Raw genomic sequence first — 25,001 nt, 5'->3', positions numbered from 1 at the left:
TGTGTGGAGGGGAGCAGAGCCCGAGGCGGGATTCCTTCAGGGCTCTGCCTTGGACTTGCTTATGGTGTCCTAGATCCTGGTGCATTTTGCGCAGAGCTCCATAACCCAGCTGTAGCGACTCCCATCCATCAGGCTCCTTCAGTTTTTAGAAGGTGTTTACTGTAGCATTTCCTTATATCCTAGTGTTTTTATTAGAATTGCTGTTGTTCGTTGTTAGGTTACAAAGTTGCATAGGTTTTGAGTGGTCTGCTCAGCTCATCCTTTCCCGTGACATTTGTCATTTTTAGTATGTACTTTTATAGAATGTGAGGGTGTGCAACAACTCAGATATTCCCTTATAGCAAAAACACTTGTAATGTTTTACCAATGCCAAGATTTTTAAAAATTCTCTTTTTAAAATACAAGTAACATGTTTCTTAATGAATAAGTAACTCATAATCCAAACAAACAAAAAACACTCCAAAGTCTTATCCCTGAAATCCTAGTTATGAACACGATTATAGAGACCCGTGGTTTTCCGCCGTGGGCGCGATAAGGGGCAGGAAAGTGAGGTCAGCCCGTGGACGGCTGGCAGTCAGGTGTGTTTCGGGTTGTGACACCGGGGAGGGAGGTGGGAGTTCGGAGCACATGCCGCTGGCATCTCCAGGCTGCTGCTCAGCATCCTGCCGCGGCCCCAAATGCCAGTGGTGCTGAGGTAGAAAAACCCTGGTATAGACAGACAATTTAATGAGTGTTTTTTTATGCATATTAGTAAGTATAGTTTAGTTTTACAAACTGTGGGATCAATTATACACATACGGATTTGTAACTTTTAAAATTACTTTAGAACCTCCGCGCCCATAAATATGCATTCTCATTGTCCTTGAAAAATTGGCTTTGAGGCATCCCATTGTTTCATCGTGTCATAATTTGTTTCACCATTCCCCAGTTTTGGAAGATTTTGGCTATTTCTAGTGTTTGCTCTTGGAAACATGCTAGGTTTTGTTTGTATTTTGCTTTCTGCATGGTTTCCTGTTTCTCGCCTGCCCTTGGGGAAACACCCTCTGGGTCCCATCTCCACACCTGAGGGTCGCCCCCACCCCCTGCCCCGGGGCTCTCTGCCTTCCCCCACCCCCACCTCAGGACAGGCACTGTTGAAATACTGAGTCAATGACCCAAATATGTTTGTCACATTTCAGTTTTAGGAATTTTACTTTTTGCTTCATTTTATTTACTTTTTGTTCCTTTTTAAAAATCTGTCTTCTGATTACATGTAATTTTAGCCTCCGGCCCAGTTGGCTTTGCTCCCTGCCTGGGCATTCTGCGTTCCTGATGGCCTGTAGGTGCCCTCGGGAGGGTTGGCAGGTGGGGCAGGGCGGGGCAGCAGGTCCTTGGCTTTCACTGTGGCTCTGGGCCCCCCAGGCAGGTGGTGGCTGTGGTGGTGGTGACCCACCCCTCTGCCTTCAGAGCTGCCCCGAGACTGGAGGGCGGTGTCCCCTCAGCCGCTGGGGCCTGGGCTTCCCTCCGGGGGTCAGGCAGCAGGCAGCGCTGAGTGCCCGGAGGTCCGGACCTGCATCCTGGGGCAGCTTTTGCGCAGGGACCTCAGGGGCTTGTTGGCCCAGCGTCTGTTTTTATGTTCATATGGTGCTCCATGAGGAAGTCTGTTGTCTATGCACCTCCAGCTGTTTTGAATAGTCTGTGTCTCAGAGGGCTTCCAGGTAGGGATCCCCAGGCAGCGGGTCCAGCATTCCGGGCGGTGTCTGAACAGCAGGCCGTGCATAACAGGAAGTGACCGAAGTCACCGAGCCTGCCAGACGCTTGTCGTTGGCCACCTTTCCGTGCCCCGCAGGCCGGGGAGCTATATTTAGGAGAGCGTTTTCAGGTTCCGACCCTGCCCTGGCCCTTTGTCCCTCGTGGTCAGTGTGCGACCTACATGGGGCTGGTTTGTTGCTCCCGTGTCTCTGGTCTGCTTTGGTGGGCCATGGGCTCTTGTCTGTCGATTTTAAACTCAGTTTTTGTTGTCGCTGGGCCGTTTTGATTCTGGCACATTGTGAGGAGCTGGCAAGGGTGAGGTGGCGAGCGGCCCGGGAAGCTGCGGAGGGGACGCTAGACCAGGCCTCGCAGATGGAGTGAGTGAAAGGAACCGTGCGTTATGTCTCGTCCGCGTCTCCAGAGGGCCGGCTTTTGTCTTGTATCTCTTACAAGTGGAAGGCCGAGATTTTTAAAACCATAGGCTTGGTGCTGTGAATTCACCCACATGCCAGAAACATCCTTGGTCTCTTCCTGGCCGTACAGAAAGCCTTCAGGGCAGGCTGCTCCATGACGAGTTCTCATTGTCTGAGCTTTGTCACTAGAGAAGAGAAATTTCACCCCCGGTTCCCAAAACCAGCATGGTGGAGCCTGGATGTAACCTGCCCAGGTGGAGCACTCACCCCCTGTTCACACTGCTGTAGAAGTGGTGACTTTCAGATGGGGCTTCAAGCAGGTGCTGACCAGACGCCCGCTTGGACTGCTCCTTGTCCCCCCGAAGCCCGGGTGGCTGCCGTGGCTGCCATCGCGCTGCGGGAGCACCCGGAGGGCCAGCCGTTTGCTCCCCTGTGTCGTCTCGTATGCCCTGACCTGTGCGGGCCTGGAAGACAGCAGGCGACGGCTTCCACTGCTGGCGGCAGTAGTGGCCTGTGCCCTTCACCCGAGGAGTGACCCGAATGGCAGGCACGGATACCCGTCCTGCAGGTTAGGACGCTGAGGCTAGGGAGGTGAGCCGTTTGCACCTGTGGCTCTCAGTCTGTTGCAACCGCGGTGCTGTGTACAAGCCCTCTCTGCCACACACGCGTACCCTCACCGAGGTCTATTGAGCTGGCTCGTCCTTTGAGTAGCGGGACACATATTTATGTGTGCTTTGAGGATCCTTAGAAAGGAAGTTTCAAGGTTTCGGTGTTGGCCTCTGCTGGCTGCCACCCCAGGGATTCCAGGGCAGGGGGTATGTTGGGAGAGAGGGTTTTTCGTTGGTCTCTAAAAGCTTCCTTCCGAGTGGTCCAGCCAGTACCTCCCCCTTCCTCCCCTCATAAAGCATCCGCCTTATTTTCACATGCTCAGCCAGCTCCTTAGCATTCAGGAATCTACTCCAAGATGAGAAATTTGAGAGGCAAATTAGGCACAGTTGTGTCTGCCACAAAACGCATGGCAGCCAGCAGAGCCTGCCGGGTGTGCGTCCTGCCACGGGAGAGCCTGGAGGAGGGCGATGTGTGTGCCGAGGGAATAAACGCGTGCGTGAACACCGAGCGTCGGCTCCCCGGGTTTCCCCCAGTTCTGCTCACAGACTCTGTCTGCTGGCATGGCGTCAGGCCGACCCACTCCCTTCTGTAAGGCCGACTATAAATAGAAGGCAGACGATAAGCTTATGTAGTACAGTAAGCTATGCGTACTGTACATGCGTGTACACGTGCATACATAAATAAAATAAACTGTAAATACAAGACGTACCATGTGTGTCTCTAGTTCTGGCTTGGGTGTTTTATCACATTTTTGTGCCAAAACATTTAACATTTAAAAAATCATTAAATATTTCAGGCATTCAGAAAGTAACATGATGAACAGCAGTGCGTCCTTCCCAGCCCGAGAAAGGAACATCGCGGTACGCCTTTGCCCCCTCGTCTCTCCGTCTCCCTTCCTGCCCTCGCTCCTCAGAGGTCTCACCCCCATTCCAAGCTTGGGGTTATCATTTGTGTGTTTTTAGTATTTTCTCTACTCATACGTGTGGGAGGCGAAGGCGAGGGTATGGTCCAGCAGACGGTGGCCTCCGGGGGGAGGCAGTCCGCACGAGGCCGTGTCTAGCTGTGCAAGTGGCCCCCGAGGCGCCTGTCTGCTGGGCCGTGGGGTCTGTGGGTGTGGAGCTGGGGAGGAGGCTGGTCTTGGCAGCGTTTCCGGTTGCACCTGCTGTCAAAGTGGGGCACGCAGAGCTCTGTGACGGCAGGACCTGCAGTCATGGCGACAGGAGGCGTGGCAAGTGCTGTTGCGCGCAGAAGCGCGTCCTGCCGTTTCTGGTGCTCTGTCCTGTGTGGCTTCGTATCGCAGCCCGACAGCAGAACTGTGACCCTCGTGTGTCACCCCGGGGGGATTCGGTTTTCTTTGAGAATATGTGGCAAAGGTGTGTCGCATGTTTCCCTGGCAAGTCAGGTGTTCATGAGCTTGCACTACCTACGCGGACTTCACCAAGAGAAGATTGCACTGACTTTGTGCCGTGTGAGACCGCAGCTACCCTTGTCCTTAGGATCGTTCTGGAGTCCCAGCTCTCCCACTTTAAACATGCTCGGTGCTAGACAGTGTCGTCGATGGCGGTCGCTTATTTTTAATTAAGCCTTCGCGTTCGTTGTCGAGTCACACAGGATGACAGAGGTCCTTGGCGCTCTTTCCCGAGTGTTCCCCGGCGGGAACTAACGTCTCGCAAAGTTGCGGCGCAGCGCCACAACCAGGAAGTCGACACCGGCGCGGTCGGCGCGGTCAGCGCAGTCCAGGTCCAGACGGCTCCCCCCGCACCAGGACCCTCGGGCGCCCTCCTACAGCCACGCCCACTCCCCTCCTTAGCCCCTGGCCACCCTGATCTGCTCTCCGCTCCTGGAATTTTGTCATCTCAGGAATGTTCCGTAAGTGGCATCGCACCCTGTGCCCCCTGTGGGGGTCGGTGCTTCTCGCTCAGCACGTCCTCCCGCAGCCCCGCCAGGTCCTCGTGCGCGGCCCGTGTTTCTGTTTATTACTGAGTGCGTTCCTTCCACAGGACGGGTGTGCGTGCCATAGTGCTTTTAATCCTGTATTGCGGAAGGACCCCTGGGTCTTGTCCGCTTTGGGGTGATTACGAATAAAGCTGCTGTGAACGTGCACGGGCAGGTGTTTGTGTGAACGTGAGCCTTCCCTTCTTTGGGATAAAAGCACAGGTGTGCAGTTGCCGGGTTGCTTCGTGGTGGCGTGCTCGGCTTTTAAAGACATCGCCAGACTGTTCGCAGAGCGGCTGCACCGTTTTTTGCTCTCACCGGCGACGGGCCAGTTTCTTCACATCCTCTCCGGCTTTCCGCCGTGGTCTTATCCCCCCCCCCCCCCCCCCCGGTAAGTGTATAGTAACATTGCATTGTGATTTCAGTGAGCACTTCCTTAATGGTGAATGCCGTGGAATGCCTTTTCTTGTGCTTTTTTTCCTCTGTCCTCTGACACCGTGGGGGTGTGGCCGGCGAGGATGAGTGTCTCTCCTAGGCCTTCGGTGGACACTGCCCAGGGGGGTGCAGGAGCACCCGGTGCAGCCTGGCGGGGTGGCCGTGGGGGCCGCAGGTTTCTCCGTGGTCATTGGCTGCTCGCCCATGGATTTCCGTCTTGCGAGGCTGCCCTCTTCTGGCCCCGTGGGTGGAGAGCAGGCTTTGGGACGGCTTTCACACTTCTTTCTGTATCCATCGCTGTTTCTGGCTGCGGCGTCTTTGGCTCCCCATCCTGGGTGCCCGGGGACGCTGCACTGGGGGCCCCTGCACTGGGGGCCCCGGTCTGCCTGCCCCTTCCTCTCCGCCCTCAGTCTGCTCGTGTTTGTTTGACATCTGACGGCGAGGGTTCTAGTTGTGCTTGCTTAGCAGGGGACTAGGGAAGGGCATGTCTGACCGTCCTCCCAAGAGCAGAAGTCTCGTGGTCACTTTTATCGTTTTTTGGATCCAGGGCTCAGATGAGAGTGAGCAGCTCCCAGTCCCGGCTGCGTGTCTCCCCTGCCTGCTTGGCATGGCCTTTGTGCCATCCCAGGGCCTCACATTTGTCACTGCTAAGGTGGTTGGGTTTGGCTTGTGGCTTCAGCTTGGCAAAGTTTCCAGGATCTTGGCCTTTTGTCATCTAAGGTCTCTTTTACAAATGAGAGGCACCTGTAAGTCTGCGATTAGGAATCACTGGGTGGGCGTTGCTGGTGAACCGCGAACTGCCCTCATCACTGTTCACCAGACCCTATTCCTCAGTCCTCGGTTCTGAGCTCTTGGGGAACCTGGTGTGGGGGGCAGGGGGCAGCGGTCAGATGGCCCTGTGAGCTGTCCCTCTTGTCTTTGTGCTGATCCTCCAAGCCTGTGTTTCTGCTACAAAGGAAACAGCTTGTCCCGAGTGCACCTGGGCGAACTCCCGGTGAGTGCCAGTTGCTTCCCTGCCTTCGGCCCGGCCAGTCCTGGTGTTATTTATGCAGCTGTCTTGCTGGGAACCTGGGGGAAGCCACTTTTGGGTACGTCAGGAGCCTGGCCCGGAACCAGCCTGCGTGGTTTCCAGCCCCTGCTTCGTTGGCTGTGGGACTTTGGGCAAGGTGCTCGGTGGGCCTCAGTTTCCTCCCTTGACACCTCCTACTTTATTAGGTTGTGGAGAAAGTGAAACAAGCAAATGCCTGTAAACGCCTAGCACATTTCCCAGGACTGCTGAGTGCCCCACCGTGGTGGCCGTCACAGGCATCTGACACCCTCTTCGTTCCTCTGCCCGTCATATCAACTGGTGTCTAATTCAGGAGTCTGTCTGCCCCTCCACCTAAATGCCACCTCTGCACGTCTGCAGCACGTCTCCTCCTCCTCTCTGAGGTCTCGAAGTTCGCGGCTGCTTCTCGCCAGGACGTCGGAAGGCGCGTGTCTGGCTTGGGTGTCATAGACTTACTCGGAGTGTCTAGGTATTTTTTTCATATTTCCTGGGAGATCATATTTGAAAGGATGGAAGCAGAAGTTCTGTTATTTCAAATAGAACTTTTAAAGCTCATTTTTAGTCTTTAGCATATATTCTAAACTTAAGGCTCTATGTTTTTTAGTAATTATTTCTTAAATAGATAATCCATGTACATGGTACAGAAATCAAAAGGATGACAAGGTATAAAGTTTCTCAGCTCCTCAGAGGTATTACTTTTTCCTCTATACCCATTCTGTTCCTGCAGTTTGCTTTGAGCACTTAACTCTATATCTTAGAGCAGGGGTCCCCAGCCTGCAGACCGGTAGTGGTCCATGGCCTGTTAGGAACTGGGCCGCACAGCAGGAGGCGAGCAGGAGCGAGTGAAGCTTCGTCTGTGTCCGCAGCCGCCCCCCGGCGCCGGCTTCACCGCCTCAGCTCCGCCTCAGATCCTCAGGCGTTAGATTCTCCTAGGAGCGCCGGTCCCTGGTGCTAGAAAGTTTGGGGACCGCTGTCCTAGAGGGTGTTCCGTGTAAGTGCGTGAAGAGTAAGTAGCTTCTGTCTTTTTAGTGGCTGTGTGACGTTCCACTACAGGAACGCTCCATAATTTATGCAGTCTCCTTCTAGTTCTATCAGTATTTGAGTTGTTTCCAATTTTTTCTTGCTTGTGAATGCTGCCATGAACAACCTCGTCTAAGCTGTGTCAGTTCTCATGAGACGTATTTGTAGGATAAATTTATAGATGCACTGTTGCTAAGACAGATGTGTATTTTAAAGTTTGCCAGATTTCACCAAATGTTCCCCATAGGAGTTGTATTAATTCACATCTCAACGTATTACAGTCAACATGTTATCAAACTGTTGATCCCTATCCGGTAGATAAAAAAAGATGTTTCATAACTTTAATTTGCATTTGTCTTATGAATAAGATCGAGCATCTTTCCTCCTACGTGTGAGATCCATGTCTAACACTTGTTAAAAACGGCGCGGCCAGTGTCCGACGTGCGTTTGCACACTGCCGTTGTCCTTCGCCTCAGCGTCGTGAGTGCCATGCGTCACTGCGGTGGCAGTGGTGGCGCCTTCTCATTGCTCCGTGTTACTCCGTCGTACTCACGTGCCGCGGTTGGTCCACCCTCCCAGGCCGGACCCGTGTGCCGTGCGGGCCCGTCAGAGTGCCGGTGCCACAGCACGGTCTGTGTCTCGGTGAGGGGGGCACAGGTGTGGATTTCTGTTGGCTCTGTGGACGGAATTCCAGGGCTGTAGGCTGAGTATAGGATCAGCCATGGGGACACTGTGTGTGCCGAGGAGGGACAGCCAGGACACACAGCCAAAGGAAGAGGCCGCGGTGGGGGGCCGTGTCTAAGGCGTGCCACTGTTTTAAGGGGGATGTGAATATAGATGTGTATTTGCATGTATCTTAGAAGTGGAGGGATAAACCTTTATTATTTTTTTCAGCGCTACCCCTCAGGAGGAGAGGGGACCGATACAGGACTAGATTTTTGACTGTACTTCATTTTATAGTGTTGACTTTGGAATGGTGTAGATATTTTTATCATTATAAAATAGAATTAAGCAGGTTGTAACTTTTGATAGACATGGCTAATTTTTCTCTGTTCCCCTCCTGTCAGTGCTTTGGAAAACTCTTTCTCCTATACCTTTGCCAACACCGACTGCATCATCATCTTTTAAAACCTTGCCAATCTGTTAGGTGAAAAATAATTTGTTAGCCATTTCGTTTTCTGTGAAATGTAAATTTGTAGCCTTTTTTCTGTAAGAAAGTTTTTTTCTATTGATTTATGAAAACTTTTTATATGCTATAGATGTAATTTTTATTTGCTGACAATTAATTACCAGGCTCAGGACCTCATTTCCAGTTAAGTTGCTCAGGCCCTATGTGCAGTAGCTGCTTGTTAGTCTGTCGCCATACATCACGAGGTTTTGTAGAGAGCGTTTCCGTAGGGTACATGTGAGGTGCTCACCGTATTCCTAGAGTAACTTCCCCTAAACTCCGGAAGTGCTGGGTGTCAATTTGTGAGCTCTTTGGAGCAATACTACTGCTTTCTTTTCCTTTTTAAAAAATTTCCTACAGCTTATTACTGTGTTTAAGTAGTAAGTAGTTCAGAAATATCCGTGTCGGTTGAATTTGGGTGAATGTGTAAACTAAATTTGGTTGTGTTTTGGTTCGAGATGGTTCTTGATTTTCAGTGACCTACGATGGCCATTTTTATGATCTGTTTAGTCGAATATCTGCACTCAAGTTATTTTTCACTAAAACACATGCAGCGAAAGTAGGTTCTTATAGTGTTTTGTGGCTGTTGGCATCTGTCCTTTGTTTATGGACACGTCGAATGCATCCGTTGTTCCTTCCTCTAGGTCATCACTCCATGCCGGAAGCTCATCTTATGCGCTGATAACAGAAAAGAAATGGAAGATTGGATTGCAGCTCTGAAGACTGTCCAGAACAGGGAGCATTTTGAGGTAAAAGAGAAAAACAGCCCCCCTTCTCGCTGTCCTCTCCTTAACATTCTGCCATCCGAGTCTCTCCCACGTGCGGACTGTACGTTCTGGAACTCACCTTCTCAGCATGTTCCTTGTCAATCAAGGCTGCCCCTCGGGCCGCGACGCCATCCTTTGCCCCGGGAGCGAGTTCCCTCCCCTCTGTTCCCCTCGATTCTTGCCCGGCTCCCATTCAGGTTACTACGTTCAGGCTGTCAGGGGCTCACCCCATCTTGGCTGTCTTTTTCTCCTCCTAGCCGACGCAGTACAGCATGGACCACTTCTCAGGGATGCACAACTGGTACGCCTGCTCACACGCGAGGCCCACCTACTGCAACGTGTGCCGCGAGGCGCTGTCTGGGGTCACGTCGCACGGCCTGTCCTGTGAAGGTGCGGATGCCGCGGTGTCCTGATGGGGGAGGCGGCCCGGCCTGAGAGTCTTGCACGTAGTCACCGCAAGTCAGGAGTAGAGTGAGCTCCGCGGCCTCCCGTCTATTTTTGTGCCTGCTGAGGAGTCTTTGATAAATTACTTTTCATAGTGATGGAGCAGAGAAAAGGGAGGCGGTTTTAAGGAGATGCAGAGAGGAAACGTAGAGGACACAGGGGGAACGGAGATCGAAGCTCTCCGCTAGCCCCGGTGGGGCTACACCCCTGCTCTGGGTAAACTGGACTGAGGAGGAATGGAGCAAAGGCTGCCTTCCACATCTAGGGGACAGGGCTCCAGGGTTTACACAGCAGCAAAGAAAGGCAAACTGTGGCCCGCGGGCCGAACCCCACCCGCCTGCTGTTAATATGGCTCGTGAGGTTCAGAATGGGTCCACATCTTTAAATGGTTGAAAAAAGTCAAAAGAAGACAATTACTTTGTGACACAGAAAATCACATGACAGTTGAATTTCAGTGTTTGTATGCAGCATGGTCTCTGGTGGCCCTCGTGCTGCAGGGGCAGCTTGAGTCGTGGGGACCAAGACCTTGCGTAGCCGGCGATGCTTGAGCTGGTTGCCCTCTGGCCCTTTCCGGAAAGTCTGCCGACTCCTGCTGTCCCGCGCTCACCGTGGTCGGTCCCTGCGCGTGTCCCCAGAGTGAGCTCACCGCACGGCGTGGTGTGTTTGCTGCAGCTTCCTCTGGGGCCCGGGCAGTTCTGCTGACCGCCCCTTCGAGCACAGGAAGTGGCTGTCGTGATCGGGGGCCTCAGGATTCACGTGTTTGTTCTCTCACAGTGTGCAAGTTTAAGGCCCACAAGCGGTGCGCTGTGCGTGCGACCAATAACTGCAAGTGGACCACACTGGCCTCCATCGGGAAGGACATCATCGAGGACGAGGATGGGGTAGGCTCAGGGGGACCACTGGCTCTCCCTCCCCCGCCGGCCCGTGCTCAGTTCTCCTCCTCCCGGCTTGGACCGGCTCCCCCTGCGCTCTGGGCCTCCGCAGGAGCTTCTGCGCCAGTCCCGGGCAGGAGCAGTGGGTGGGCAGCGCCGGGCGGACCCTGCCTTGCCTCCGCCTGTGTGCGGAGCAGTGCCTCGGGGGAGTCCGTCCAGGGGCATCCTGCCCGGGCCGCCGTGTCCTGCGGGGCGCTGGGGCAGTGTGTGTCTCCGCTCGGCCTGCAGGTCGCCATGCCTCACCAGTGGCTGGAAGGAAACCTGCCCGTGAGCGCCAAGTGCACAGTGTGCGACAAGACCTGCGGCAGCGTGCTGCGCCTGCAGGACTGGCGCTGCCTCTGGTGCAAGGCCATGGTGAGCGCCCCGGGCCGCGCCCCTCGCGCCGCCCTCGAGGGCGGGCGGGCGCCCCGCCAGGGCGCCTGGGGTGTGCGAAGGAGGCGTGGCCGCTTGTGACTGTGGGCTCTTGTCGTAGGTGCACACGGCGTGTAAGGAGTCCTTGCTGACCAGGTGCCCGCTGGGCCTGTGTAAAGTGTCAGTCATCCCGCCCACGGCGCTCAACAGCATCGATTCCGATGGTGGGTGCCACACGCACGCTGGCCTGCCCCCTTTCTCATGCTCCTCCCCTGTGCGTTCCCCTCCCCGCGCCAGCCTTAGCTGCGTTGGTGATTTTGAGATGGGAAGAGCTCAGGCCCAGCCGTCGGGGGAAGAGGAGCTATGTACCCAGGTGGCAGATGAGGTCCCAGTGGCCACTGGGCACACTCAGCACTCGAGGCTGGTGCCTTCCTCAAAGGATGGGCCCAGCTGGCTGTGGGTAGAACCAAGCCTAAGACCGTCATCCATCTAACGTGAGCCGTCAGAGCCATGTTCACCAGCTGGTCTCCGCCTCCCCGCAGATGCTGATTAGCATGGGGCCCCATGCCTGCTGCCACTCGTCCAGGTGGCATCCGATGAACGTCAGCACCTTTTGGTGGAGAGGCAGGAGATGGCATGTGTCTCTGAGGACATCAGCTCCTCCAGACTTAGGGCAGGAGGGAAGGATGGAGCAGGGGGCGCATGGTGTTTTAAACTCCTCGTAAACATGAAGCCAGATGGGACGGGGGCGCGCTTCCTTCTGCGTGGGGGGTGGCCGCGTGGCAGTGCGCCTGTCAGTCCCGCCGGCTTTCTGGGCGCGTGCGTACCTGTCCGCAGGAGGCCCCGGGGGATTACCTCCAGCCGATTCGGCCTGCCCTGTGTGACTTCGTGGCGTTTGCATTTTCTCCCGTCCTTTTCCCTTCTCGCATCCAGGCTTCTGGAAGGCCACGTGTCCCCCATCCTGTACAAGCCCCTTATTGGTCTTCGTCAATTCAAAAAGTGGGGACAACCAGGGCGTGAAGTTCCTCAGACGGTTCAAGCAGCTGCTGAATCCTGCCCAGGTCTTCGACCTCATGAACGGAGGCCCACATCTCGGGTAGGGTGCTTGTAAAGTATACCTTTCTTGGAGTTTTGAAAAAATTGAAGGTGATGCACGTTTATTAAAAAAGATTCAAAGATACATTCTTGAACAGGAAGATAATCACCCCCTCCCCACGTTCCACTCCCAGAAGTTCCCCCGCGTGTTCCTCCGGCCTTCACGTGTGCGTGCACACACTCATAAGCCAGGTGCGGTCGTGTGTGAGCGGCCGCTGCGCAGCCTGCTGTGTCCGCGTGTCCGCATGTGCTAGCGTGGCCATGTTCTGACGTCAGTGGTTAGAGACCCGCCTTGCTGCTTTTATCAAGGCCGAAAGAAGATTTTGGAGGGCACAGAGGCCGCCCAGCTCGTGGCGAGGTGACTGACACGTGGGGACGTGCCGAGCCGGGGTAGGGGCAGAGTAGTGACACGTGCAGCCAGCCAGCCAGCCGGGGAGCTGGCGTGTGTTCTCGGTAGTTTTGAGATCTTACGGGTTTGCCGTAAGCAGTCGCTTCGGTGAGTCCCGCGCTCTGCACGAGCTCCGTCCGGGTCCGGAAGCAGCGGGTCGTGGCGGGCGCACCGCCGCCCTCCTCGCTCATTCGGGACGTCGGCCGGGACGTCCGTGGCGGGCGGTGCTCGCAGGTCCTGTTCTCTGGTGTGCTTTCTCTGTGAGGTTCCGAGGATGGTGTTTTTGGAGCAGGGGTTGCGGTGGTGCGATCCTGGGCACCAGGCGGAGCGTCCGCGCACACCGTCCCCGGGGGCCGCGCGTGTGGCCCTGCCGGAGAGTCACAGACGGCAGCTCTCAGGCCTGTGTGCTCGGGGGCAGCGCTCTCCGATTTCGGCAGAGAGGCCGAGCGGTGCAGAAGCACGTACACTGCCGGGTCCCCAGAGGAGGCCTTTTAGTCAGACACTAGGCCGACGGAGGGCTCCGGCAGCCCTCGTCACGCCGTCCCAAACGGGCTTGTTCCACAGGGCACCACGGGCGGCGAGCAAACGCCGTGAAGTGGCTTTGAGCAGGGAGCTCGAGAGTGGCCGTTCGTGTGGCCACGTGCAAACCCCGGGTTCGTGCTGGGCGTTGAGTGTGAGACCAGACGACGCAGGTGGCGGCCCCGTCGAGGCGCCCCGGCTGTCGCTGCAGTACGCTCCCATTTCTGGGGAACAGCCTCCGCCGCTCCCCGCCGCGACAGCACTTAGAAGTGCCGCCTCATCGCCTCGATTCCTGGCCGTGACAGACCTGTCGCCTCTTCTCCAGAGCAGGGGGCCTGAGAGAGGGCAGTGTTCTCAGAGGGACACGTGACCATTTCTGTCACGACCCGAAGGTCAGACACAGCCTTGCCGCTTCAGAGCCTCACCTCTGTGTATCCCCCAAGTTCTGGGTCATGTCACTTGCCCCGTTTGCCCTCTGAGACCGTCCTCTGGCTCAGGCTCGGCTGGCTGCATGGCCACGAAGGTGGGGCCCTGCCTGCCAGGGGTGCGGCGCACAGGGGTGGTCATGATCACCAGACAGTTATCTGTCAATTTGACAAGGAGATGTGCAGATTCTGTGGGAACCCAGGGAAGGGGTTTATTAGATTTTGGGCGGGGATGTCTCAGTTTCTCCCCTGAGCCAGCACTGAGGAGAGTTGTGGCGGGAGGAGCGGGGAGCCTTCCAGACGGAGGTGCCGTGTGTGCAGAGTGTTGGGACCGTGATGGGGCGGCTATGGCAGCGGCCGCAGCGGGGCAGATGGGCGAGTGGCTGCTGGCCAGGGAGTGGCGTGGGTGCTACCCGAGAGGTAGGAGCCTTTCTTGGAAACGAGGTAACGTCTTACGGCGAGGCAGTCGGTGAGACTTGATTTGGGAAGGTCAGGCCACCGGCCGTAGTTGGAGGGTCCTACAGGAGACCTGAGGTAGGGAGGGGGCTCTGGTAGCAATGATCAGAGATGCAATGGTGGCCTGCACTCAGGGGACGGTGGGGACTGGCTTCGTGACTGGGTTGATGGTGGCTCTGCCATTCTCCAAGGAAGGCAGCCTAGGACAAGGAGGCCCCTGCGCGACATCCGAGGGGCGTGTCTGGGAGAAAGTGCAAGTGTTGTCTTTTGGGAAAGCCTCGAGGTCATCGTTCTGAGTCATTTAGGTCATTTGGGGTCATCAACATCTTCTCTGTTGCCCCAAGTGGGATGAGGCCATTTAAGGAGAGGCCGAGGAGCGAGCAGAGGGCTGTGGGGTGTGCTGAGGGGCACACTGAGTGCAGGGGGCCAGGCGATGAGCAGCACAGGAAGGAGGTGGAGTGGGTCACAATGCCCAGGAGGTTGGAGTGGCCCAGGGGGACAAAGCATGAACAGAATGCTGTGGCCTGGGCTCCTGAGCGACTCATGGGGCTGCTGGCTGAGTGTGCGGCTGGGGGAGCCGAGTCGGATGCAGAGGCAGTGGGCGGGGGCCCCAGTAGCTGAGCCTAAGCACACGTGGGCTCTGTCTCTGAGAGGTCTGTTCACAGGTGGGGGCGCAGGGTCGGCGTGGGGGGCACAGAAGGGGCCCCTCGGTCCGGGGCTAACTGGACGTCGTTTGTCCTTTAGAATGTGCCTCGCCTCATTTCCTCGGCTTTTTTTCTCTGCAGCTTACGCCTGTTCCAGAAGTTCGATACCTTTCGGATTCTGGTCTGCGGTGGGGACGGCAGTGTCGGCTGGGTCCTCTCTGAAATTGACAGCCTCAATCTGCACAAACAGGTACCTGACGTGGAGGGGCCCAGCCCAGGGAGAGCCATGCCACAGTCAGAGAGGGGCCGTGCTATCCCGGGGGCTGCCCCTTGTCCCCGTGGAGCACCGTTACCGGAAGGGGCTGCGAGGGTCTCCGAGGGAAGAGCAGGTGGCTAGATAGCATCGGGCACCCGGGCTGTGGCTGTGATGTAGGAACAGGAACTTCACAGTTAGAAGTGAAGGGGCTACAAAGGAGCTGCAGAAAGAACATTCTGGTCCCTGCGAGCCCCGGGTTGGGAGCAGGTCTGGGTGGGGCTGCCATCCTCCCCCCTGGCTAGTGATGTAATCTGCTGCCTGATGCCTCTTGCTGGTGAGGAGGGGACAGAGTAGGCTTGAACTTCAGGTCAGAGTTAGGGTCCCTTGGACTTAGATTTTTTCCCCTCTATTACATGAAAAATAGAATTTTGTGATTATTAAAAAAACACGTTCATTGATGTCCTGCTCCCTGCTCCCTCGCTTGGCTTCGCCCTCGGTAGGTCCCCACCGCCAACACTGGTCGCCGCCCGCCAGCCCTGCCTGTCAGTGTGCGTGTGGCGTGGTGCAGTGGGGACTTAAACGGGCGTGTGGCGCCATGCTGGCCTGTCTCCGCACTTTTAAGATGAGCACGTCGCGGCGTGTGCGGTCGCGCCACGGCCGTAAGTGGGGGTCTGCGGGGTGGCTCGACGCTGGGTAGAGCTGGGCCAGCCCTGGGCCGGCTCACGTTGCTTCGTGAGGACTGCTCTGGCGAAAGCCACACGCACGCCGGAGCACCCGCCTTGAGGCTGGGATCTGCCCTGTCGCGCTGAGCTCCGGCGGGGCCACGCCAGCTTCATTTCCGGCGCTACCAGCAAACCACCCTTTCCCTCACGTGGCCCGCAATTCCTCCTTTTTCCTTTTTGCTCAGTTAAGTACACAAAATGCGTTTCATTTTTAATGCTGGTGAAGTCAAACCTCTCACTTAACCATGAATTTTTAAATGAATCACCTTGTTTACGTTTATTGTCTAGATTTTGAGGATTTTTTTTTTAAACTTCTAAGGATTATTGTCATATTAAGGGCAAAACTTCCTTGGTCATATTTTTCCTAGTTTTCATTTGCTTTTGTCATACTTTTTCTTCAAATCTTCGACCTGACTGGAGAGTATTTTTCACAGACTTAGCGTTTTCGTCGGTGGCCCTCGTGGGTGGGCAGACTGCTTCTCGTCAGTATTTAGCCCCGGGCCCCTGAGTGGTGTCCAAGGTGAACCCTGGCCTGAGCCCAGGCCAAGCCGTTTGCTCAGGAAAGAGGATGCTGCTCCCTAGTGGTGAACTTAGAGCACTACGCTCAGGCCCAGCGACTTCGCCAGGAATCTACAGGTTCATGGTCGCTGGTCAGGAAACCGATTTCACCCCCTCAGCTGAGCTCAGGGAGCACTTATCTCCTTCGGCTGTTCTGTGCCACTTGTTCCCCTGACCCCCCCCCCCCCGGCTTTCCTGGGACCCCCTCTGCGGTTCTCCCCTTCCTCCTGGCTGCCGCTCGGCTCCTGCTGCGGGCCTGGCCTCCCCGCAGCTCAGCCCCGCCTTCCTCTGCGCGCCTCTCCTCCGAGTCTGAGAAGGCCACCGCCACCCCCGCCCCACAGTTGTTGATTCTTCCCTTCCCGTCCCTCCTCATTTCCACTCAGCTGTGGGGCTGTCCCGCCGCCCCGAGCCTTCGTCTGTCCTCCCCTCCCTGGGGGCCGTCCCATGGGCGATCCTGCTCCAGCACCTCAGCTTTCCCACGGCCCCTTTATGGTCGAGCCCAGACCCCACCGCGCAGTTTCCCCGCGTCCCCAGGCCGGCTCCTCCTTTCTCCTTGGCTTCTCCGACTCCCCCCTCCTCACTGCCTCCTCTCCACGGACCTCTGACTGGGCAGGACGGTCACCTCTCTGCCTGGTGCCCGGGCTTCCTCGTCCTCGCCCTCCAGCCCACTTACTGTCCCCAGCATGGTGGCAGGACCTCCCTCGTGTGGCCGGGCAGGTGGCCCTGGGCTGTGCAGTGCTTAGAGTGGACCAGTGACCTGCATGTGGCACATCGGGGTTGGAGGCAGAGGGCGCTCGCTCGGGCAGCCAGTGTCTGGGGAGCTTTCTGAGCGCTGGTCCGGTGTGGTGGGCTTTCCATGGGGGGCTCTGGGCTGAGAATTCCAAGGGGGCAGGGCCTGAGCCGTGGTCAGGGCTCCCTGGAGCATGCTCAGGTTTGGTGGCCAGACTGCGGGTGTCCTGGTATCCGTTTTGATGGGACGTGGAAGCCACTGAACGTGTTTCCAGAGGAGGGATACTGCACTGGTAACGTTTGTGGAGACGAACTTGGTAGCAGTGAGTAAGATGTGGCAGTGGATGGACAGACAGGTGGTGGTGAGTCACAGCACGCTCTTTCAGGGGTTCAGGGACTCACCTGTCAGGGCCAGGATTGTGGCCATGGCTGTGAGAATGGGAAATACATATCAGAGAGGTCCTAGAGGGTTAATCGTCAAGACTCTGTGGCGTCAGAAGGGCCACCTGCGCCACCTCACGGCTCCGCCAAAGCGTCGGCACTGCGCCGCGGCCCGGAGCTCACGCTGCGTGCGCCGCGTGGTCGGGGAGCAGCAGGGCGCCGACTGCGCGTCTCCCCCGCTGTGTCTGGCAGTGTCAGCTGGGAGTGTTGCCGCTCGGCACGGGGAACGACCTGGCTCGCGTGCTAGGCTGGGGCTCGGCCTGCGATGATGACACCCAGCTCCCACAGATCCTGGAGAAGCTGGAGAGAGCCAGCACCAAGATGCTGGACAGGTGAGTGGGGACGCACGCGCAGATGGGCCACCTCCGTGAGGCGTTCCTTCCCGGGGTCCCTGCAAACCGCGTGCTCGCCGCAGGGACTTGTAAAAATTTGACGTTAGTGGGAATTCTTTTTTTCTGGTAGTCTTTTAACTTTTGATCAAGGCTATGAGAAAGATAACAGAACACGTCAGGAACCTTGCTCACAGTGGTCACTTCTTCTCCGAGGCCAGCCCTGACCCACTGGGCTCTTACGAAGGTGGCTCTGTGCCCTTTGGCCATTGCAGCCCACATCCGGCTCCTGTCGGCAAAGTCCTCCTTGTCCATAGGTGGGCAGACCGCTCTTCCCATATCCTGTTCCCAGAAGACTCTGAGAATTGGATACGTGCTCTCTGTGTAAACATCCTTCGGGTTCTTCCCGAGTGAGCTGCTTGTAGTTTGAGCTCGTGTCTGACATCCCACCAGCCCCAGCCTGTGGTAAATTGGTGGTGCTGAAAACACTCGTGTTCTGTCACAGGATCCTGTGGTCGCCATTAGCAGGCGTGATTTCAAACACACGCTGGCTGCTCCTGCCATTTTTTCTCCTCTTGAGGGAGGCGTGTGTGCCTTCGGAGCCTGTGGAATGCGTGCCCGCTGCAGGGGCTGGCCGCTGGCCGAGGGGCTGTAGATCTCTGGTTCTGGGATGCATTTTACCTCCTTCAGTGGAACCGCATGGCCCTGTTGGTGGGACATTTGTTCTCGGTAAAGTGAAGAGCCGAGTCATGGGGCGTGGAGTCAAGACAGAGGGCTTACGGATAGTTAGAATTGTGTAAGGTCGAGTCCCAGGCCCACCCCGGCCGCTGGCGTCAGCTGCTGAGAGCTGCCTTCGCGTGTGCAGGTGGAGCGTCATGGCCTACGAGACCAAACCGCCCCGGCCGACCTCCTCTTCCACCGTCGTCACCGAGGACTTCAGCGAGGGTTCTGAGGTACTTCTGGTCACCCCCGCATGCCCTCACGCCCTGCCCTAGGTCGGACCCGCAGGGGCGCAGGGTCAGCCCAAGGCTGAGCTGGCGCTGTGTGGACTCTGACACCAGCCCTGGCTTCGAGGTCACCTGGGGGCTTCCCGGGCTGACACCAAGGTTTGGGGCCCTTTGTGCCGGTGGCCTCCTAGGACTTCCTCCTCTTCCGGTGCACTCCGTCGGCTGCCTCCTCAGTGCCCGGCGCCTGCTGCTGCGCCAGCGTCCTCCGTGCCGCTGCCCTTTGCAGTTGGCCTGTGCCCGGTCAGCGGTCAGCCATCCTCCTCTTACAAGTAGTCCCGTAAGGGCCTGGACTTGGCCTTTCGCCTTCTTCATTGTATCCTGCAACAGCTCAGTACTGGGCGCACAGCTGCCCCCATCTCCACCGGGCGAGCTGGCTGCTGGTCGAGCAGGAGACAGAGCTCTGCCGAGGGCTGGCCGCCTGTCAGGAGGGTCTAGGACAGCGGGTTAGGGCAGCAGTCAGTAGACTGTGGCCCCCAGGCCAGATCTGCCCGGGCCTGCTTCGACGTGGCTGGCGAGCAGAGAATGGTCTGAGCCTGTCGAGAGAAGAAGAATGTGTGTGAAAGCCTCCGGTGTTCACTGTGCAGCCTGCAGTGAAGCTCGCTGAGCCCTGGGCGGAGCCCGGAGAGGCGCCCATCACAGCAGGCGGCAGTGCCCGGCTCGAGAGAAGGGGAGGGGCTGGGCCAGTCCCACCCCAGTACAGAGGCGCGGTGTTTGCTGTGAAGGGGCCCTAAGTTAAGGAGTCCTGCCTGGGGACTCAGGGTAAAGGCGACAGTCCCCAGCACAGGCTGCTCTTGGTGAGCCATGCACTAAAGAAGCATGAGCTGTTTGTAAGTTGATTTTGACATTGTTTTTGTTAAGATCCGTCCGTCCATATCTTGTTGAAGCCTTTGAAATTTTTCAGATGGCTCTGTGGGTCTCAGATGGGCGGGTGCGGTGAGCCGAGGCGGGGCTGGAGGGGCGTGGCGAGGGCTTCATGGGCGAGGACTGACCCCTTTGGGGTAATTGTAGGCACAGCAGATTCTCTTCTATGAAGACTCTGTCGCGACCCATCTTTCTAAAATCCTGACCTCTGACCAGCACTCGGTGGTGATCTCATCAGCGAAGTGAGTGCCAGTGGCCTTGGGGGAGCCGGGGTCTACCACACAGGGTGCCGGATTCCCGGCAGAAGTGTCTAGAAGTGTCTCCGCGTTTGCTCCCGCAGAGTGCTCTGTGAGACAGTGAAGGACTTCGTGGCGCGAGTGGGGAAGGCCTATGAGAAGACAACTGAGGGCTCGGAGGAGTCGGAGGTCATGGCCAAGAAGGTTTGTCCCAGGGCACCTGGGCGGGAGCCCGTCAGGACGGGGGGGCACCCCATCTCCTTCCATTCGTTTCTCGTGTAGTGCTCTGTCCTGAAAGAGAAGCTGGACTCTCTCCTCAAGACCTTGGACGACGAGTCTCAGGCCTCGTCCTCTCTGCCCACCCCACCGCCCACCATTGCTGAGGAGGCAGAAGACGGAGACGGGCCGGGCAGCGGCTGCGGCTCCGCCGTGGACCGCTCGCTGGGGTCGGCGTGCCCAGCCCGGCCGCAGATATTCCGGCCTCGGGAGCAACTCATGCTACGAGCCAACAGCCTAAAGAAGGCGATTCGTCAGATCATAGAACACACAGAAAAAGGTGCTGGTCTCTTAGTAACGCGGGAGCCGTATCCGGCAGGCACGGGGCACAGCCTTCTCCCCAGCGTGGGGATAGAGAGGGACTGCGTGTAGGCCAAGGTGCCGGTCACTTCCAGGCTGTCCAGTTTGCCTCTGGACCGTGCGGCATGCGGCAGCTCCTTCCACCTGAGAGCGGGCTGGGGACATTGCTCCCTGTTCACCTGCTCATGTCTGACGTAAAGACGCTGCTGACGAGCAGCACCCCGGGGCTCTGGAGAGGAGGAGGCAGAGCCAGTGAGACCTTCCTAGCTGGTGTGAAGGTGCCTCGCGTGGGCTCCCACGGGGAGCATGGTGAAGAAACCGATACCTGGATAGGGGTCCACTCCCCGGAAGGGCCCTAACGTGTGGTGACCCTGGGAGTCCATTCCACAGGGACCGCGTCAGCCCGGCTCTGTCTGCGGTGGCAGCCACGGCCGAGCCGCAAATGCACTCTCCTCCCACAGCTGTGGACGAGCAGAACGCCCAGACCCAGGAACAGGAGCAGATTGTCTTGGGCCTCTCCGAGGCGGAGGGGAAAAAAGACCTGAAACCGGACGACAGCGTGTGCCACAGCGGGAGCTGCGGGGCGGCCAAGTGCAGGAGCCTCCGCAAAGGTGCCGTGCGGCTGGCGCGTGGCCCTCAGCCGCCATCGGGCCTCGTCGCCACTCAGCTTGCCGAGGGAGAGGTTTCAGGGTGCTTCCTCGTCATTGCTTTGGTCACTTGGCAGTGTGGAAGTCAGGGCACGTGACCTTTCCTTTGCTCCGCCCACTCTGCCTGCTGTATGCGGCTTGTCTGGTGGCAGGTGGGAGGTTTGGGGGGCGTGGGGTATCTTGCTGCCTAGGACCGTGTTCTCCCCAGAACCTGTCTGCGCACCCACCGACCCAAAAGGGCTCAGGACCTATGAGTCCTCTCTGTGCCCTGTGGGTCCTAGTTCAGGGCTCAGGGCCCCCTGGCTGCCACCAGCCAAATGCCTGTGTGTGAAATTAACTGCAGTCACAGCCGGCCTCGCTGGGCGCTTCGGCCAGGCAGCACCCAGCCCCATGGGCTGTCTGCCGGGGACAGTTGCCCCCTCCACTGGCCCTCTGTGGCCTCCTCCTCTGGAGCTTGGAGAAGCCACTAGAAGTGTCTCCCCAAGTCTACTCCGTGATCTTTGCTACTCAGGTGCACTCTGCATGGGCTCGCTCAGCCCTCAGAGTGACTAGGACTTAGCCCCTCCACACCTGCCCAGCCTTCCCTTCGGTGGCCTTTGTCAGCCTTTAGATCAGCGGTCTCCAGCCTGTGTGGCACCAAGGACCGCTGCTCCTATGAGAATCTTAATGCCCGTCTATCTGAGGCGGAGCTGAGGCGGTGATGCCGGCGCTGGGGAGCAGCTGCAGATACAGACGAAGCTTCGCTCACTAGCCTGCCGCTCACCTGCTGTGTGGCCCAGTTCCTCATAGGCCACGGAGCAGTACTAGTCCATGGCCCAGGGGTTGGGGACCCCTGCTCTAGAGGGTATCCAGCCGTGTAATGATTCGTCATTGCCCTCGGCCCTTCCACTGGGCATTTTCGTGATAATCAGTCGTGTTCTATTTTGGGTTGTCTTATGGTTTTCTTCTGCTTTTACAGTGCCCAGATCACCATGTGAGAAGCTGATAAGCAAAGGAAGTTTGTCGCTGGGCAGTTCTGCATCTCTCCCTCCCCAGTCAGGAAATCGGGACGGCCTGCCAGCACTGAACGCGAAGATCCTGTTTCCAAGTGAGTGTCCCCACCCCTAGGTGGGCCAGGGTTGACTGTGGCCGAGCGTGTCTGTGAGAGGGTGTCAAGGCCCTAACCTGCAGACCAGCGAGGTCCGGAGCCTCTCGCTTTGCCTGGCACTGGGTCTCTGTCCTCCAAGAGTTATAGGGTGGGGACTAGGCAGAATTATAAAGTTAGACCATGGTGCAGAAAGTGTCCTTGTTTATTACAAAGGGCAGACAGCACCCAAATCACCACCTAGGGCTCTGTGAGGGTGGCATGGAGCAGGTGACACTTGAGCTGGGTGCTGAAGGACAAACAGGAGTTACCTTGAGTGGAAGTGGGGGACAGGCCAGCGGCAACGGGGACTGTGGGGTCGTCTTGTCGTTTCCAGCATGGTCGCAGGAGGAGCACAGCTAGCTACCAGGGGAGCTGGGCCCAGCCCACTGTCCTTTCCCTGCCAGATGGGGTGGGGGCAGCTCCTGTCGTTTCCTCCCCTTGCCCGGGGGTGGCGGGGCGCAGGAGGGACAGTGACAGTACTGTGTGTCTGCAAAGGAAGGACTAGCTTCAGGTAGGTCCTGAGGCCCCGTAGCCACACCCTCTGCTCCTGTCAGTGGTTTGGCAAGTGCCAGTGAATCTCAGCTGAAAAGAAAGAAGATTCTAGAAGCTCTTTGAAAGTAAGGCTAATGAGAAAGCTTTGGTCAATTAGTGAAAAAGATATTACTGGAAAGGATGGATTGGCAGAAGGGTCAGAAGTAGAGCTGTGTTTCTGCCCTGGGTTTGGTGTAGAGTTCTTGAACCCGTGCAGATAGCGCGAAGGTTCTGGCCGCGTGCGTGTTCCTTACTGGTTGTCTCTCGTGAATTTCCCCCTCTAAGACTGTAAGGCTGGACTCTCAAGGCTGGTTGTGCAAAGAAGTCGTTTTGATGAAGTTTCTTATGTTTAAAGGGAACCGTTTTGTTTTTGTTTTTTACGTGTTTCGTAGGCGTTGATTTCTACCACTCTGTATGTTTATTTTTGTCCCACGAATAGTGATTTTCAACCCGAGGCCGTTAATTGTGCACATTTGGGTGCGTTTACGTGTTGCCTTGGAAACCTCCCCCTGGCGCGTCCTGAGGGTCGCGTCCGCCCGCCCCAGAGACGCGCGCATCTCCCAGCTCGGCTCCCGACGCCACGTGCCCTCCGTTGTCTCCCTCACAGACGTTCGGGCTGGGATGTCCGGTTCCTTGCCTGGAGGATCTGTCATCAGCCGCTTATTGATTAATGCCGATCCCTTCAACTCTGAACCAGAAAACCTGTGAGTATGAGGTGCACCGAGGGGGCACGTCGTTAAAAAAAAAAAAAATGCTGGAGCATAGAAAACTGATTCAAATTAGAGACAGTCCTGAGCCGCTGGCGAGGCGGCGCCAGCGATGGGGAGCCTCGGGGCCATGGAGCCACGGCCGATGAGCGGGGCCGGAGGCTCCCTGCGAGGGGCCTGGCCGGTCCCGGCTCATCCCCAGGGCCCTGCAGCCGCCACGAGTCAGCGTCTGCTGAGCAGACTTCACGTTCTGAGGTTTCAGGAGGTTCAGAAACCCCCCCTGGGAACTGACTCTGCAGTTTCTTCATTGTCACCTCTGAATTGCTCTTCAGTAACCTTGGCCGGCCCCACGTTGGCGCCTCTTCCTGAACCTTCCCTCTCGCTTTGCCACCTGCTTCCCCGTGCAGTCTGCGCCCCCGTTGGTGCCGCAGAGTCGCGGGCTCCTGGGCTGGAAGCTCCTGCTTGCGATCCGCAGGCTGACACTTAGAGGTGTGGACGGGCGGGGCGGGGCGGGGCGTGCCGGCGTGGCTCCGTGCTGCCTGTGCCCGGTCCCCCGGCGGTGCCGAGGCGTGTGCGGGGCCTCGTGTGCACAGAGGCCACCGCGGACTCGTGCGATTTCTAAAACCTGTTCTTCTAGGTGTTCCGTCCTGCTGTCTGATGGCAAGTCCTGGGCAGCCAGAGACTGGTGGCCGTTGGTTAGAAGTTGCCAACCGTGTGTCTGGCGTGGGGCAGGGTCACAGTGAGAAGCGTATTGTTTACAGAAACTGGTTTCAGGGAAGCGGAGTGAAGTCTGCGATGCGGCAGCTCTGCCGGGCCGCTTTGCCGGCGGGCGGCCTCGTTCCAGACACCTGCTGCGGGGCGTGGGCCGGCCAGCACCTCGGCGTCCCCTCCGCGACCTGACACGGCCGCCTACCAGGCTGCTCCCCACCCCTCCCGAGGTGGCTTCCTCAAAAAGGCCAGAGCCACACCCTTCCATGAGCTGCGCCCGCCGGGCCCTGTCCTCACCGTTTTGTCTGTTCCCTTCACCCAAGGTCACCGAGGCTCCGTATCCGCAGCTGTAGCTCTTGGTCTCTTTTTCTCTCCTCCTCTTCAGACAGCATGAACTTCTCCACTCGGGGGGACAAAAGCTGCCCTCTCGCCTTCACCCAGGGTAGCGTGCTGGGGCTGTCACCCGGCACCTCCCCACCTTTGCCTGCGATGGCCTCCCATAGCTGCCCGTCTGCCACTGCCCAGGCCCCGCCCGCCTCCTCCAGGGCCCCTGCCTGGCTTCTCCTCCCTCTGTCCCCATGCCATTTTCCTGGCTCGGATCTCTCTCTTTCCCCAGAATCTATAAGTGCTGGACAACACATTGTCTTCAGTCCAGAAAATAGTTCTGTCCCAGAGCTTTGCTGTTACCCAGCTCTTAGGAGCTCAGATCAGGTGTGTCAGACCAGCCACAAGTTCCCACGTGGTGATCACTTCTCAGTTCAGGCTGCAGGAGCCTGCTCACCTGAAGTGTGGTGGGGTTCTGGGCCGCGCCGGAGCCCCGCACCCCCACCCCGTTGAGCTTCCGTGGGAACTTCCACCGGGAGCAGCAGGAACACACCTGCTCCTTGCCGTTCCCTTCGCCCACCTGCCCTGAGGGGTTTGCAGAGCCCCAGCTGGGACCCCTGTGGCCATGACAGTGGGCGTGTGGCTCCTCAGCAGGAGCGGGGGGCAGGGGGCGAGGCTGGGTGGAGCTGCAGAAGCCTCCCGCTGGCTGGACGGGGCGAGAAGCCGGAATGGAATGAGTCTTACAGCAGCGGACATGGAGCGGCCACGGGGATTGCTGTGTGGGCTCGGATGGGCGTTTTCCAGTTTCGAGGCTGCTTTGTTGGGTCTAAGGATGTTTGAGGGTCGTTTTGAGATTGAGTTCA

The 25,001-nt window shown here is 57.6% G+C and overlaps 1 protein-coding gene across 9 annotated transcripts in view; it reads left to right on the top strand.

Annotated features, from left to right (window-relative positions):
- DGKD (diacylglycerol kinase delta) overlaps positions 1 to 25,001 on the top strand; it is a 91,683-nt gene that overhangs the window by 49,402 nt on the left and 17,280 nt on the right. For 5 of the 9 annotated variants that reach the window (XM_036236355.1, XM_036236359.1, XM_036236356.1 and 2 more), the window contains 16 exons: positions 4,365 to 4,622; positions 9,004 to 9,108; positions 9,384 to 9,516; positions 10,345 to 10,451; positions 10,731 to 10,856; positions 10,975 to 11,077; positions 11,787 to 11,949; positions 14,522 to 14,630; positions 17,279 to 17,418; positions 18,281 to 18,368; positions 19,431 to 19,525; positions 19,624 to 19,723; positions 19,802 to 20,075; positions 20,557 to 20,706; positions 21,701 to 21,829; positions 23,007 to 23,103. In XM_036236355.1, coding sequence (XP_036092248.1) covers positions 4,365 to 4,622; positions 9,004 to 9,108; positions 9,384 to 9,516; positions 10,345 to 10,451; positions 10,731 to 10,856; positions 10,975 to 11,077; positions 11,787 to 11,949; positions 14,522 to 14,630; positions 17,279 to 17,418; positions 18,281 to 18,368; positions 19,431 to 19,525; positions 19,624 to 19,723; positions 19,802 to 20,075; positions 20,557 to 20,706; positions 21,701 to 21,829; positions 23,007 to 23,103 — 2,177 coding nt within the window. Of the gene's footprint in view, positions 1 to 4,364; positions 4,623 to 5,288; positions 6,641 to 9,003; positions 9,109 to 9,383; positions 9,517 to 10,344; positions 10,452 to 10,730; positions 10,857 to 10,974; positions 11,078 to 11,786; positions 11,950 to 14,521; positions 14,631 to 17,278; positions 17,419 to 18,280; positions 18,369 to 19,430; positions 19,526 to 19,623; positions 19,724 to 19,801; positions 20,076 to 20,556; positions 20,707 to 21,700; positions 21,830 to 23,006; positions 23,104 to 25,001 lie in introns of those variants that run through there. The other 4 variants (XM_036236357.1, XM_036236358.1, XM_036236354.1 and 1 more) reach the window with 2 other exon arrangements.

Source organism: Rousettus aegyptiacus, unplaced genomic scaffold, assembly GCF_014176215.1.
Source record: "Rousettus aegyptiacus isolate mRouAeg1 unplaced genomic scaffold, mRouAeg1.p scaffold_m13_p_2, whole genome shotgun sequence".
NCBI classification, from domain to species: Eukaryota; Metazoa; Chordata; class Mammalia; order Chiroptera; family Pteropodidae; genus Rousettus; species Rousettus aegyptiacus.
Note: the sequence above shows the minus strand (reverse complement) of the source record. Positions and strands in the feature narration are given on the sequence as shown.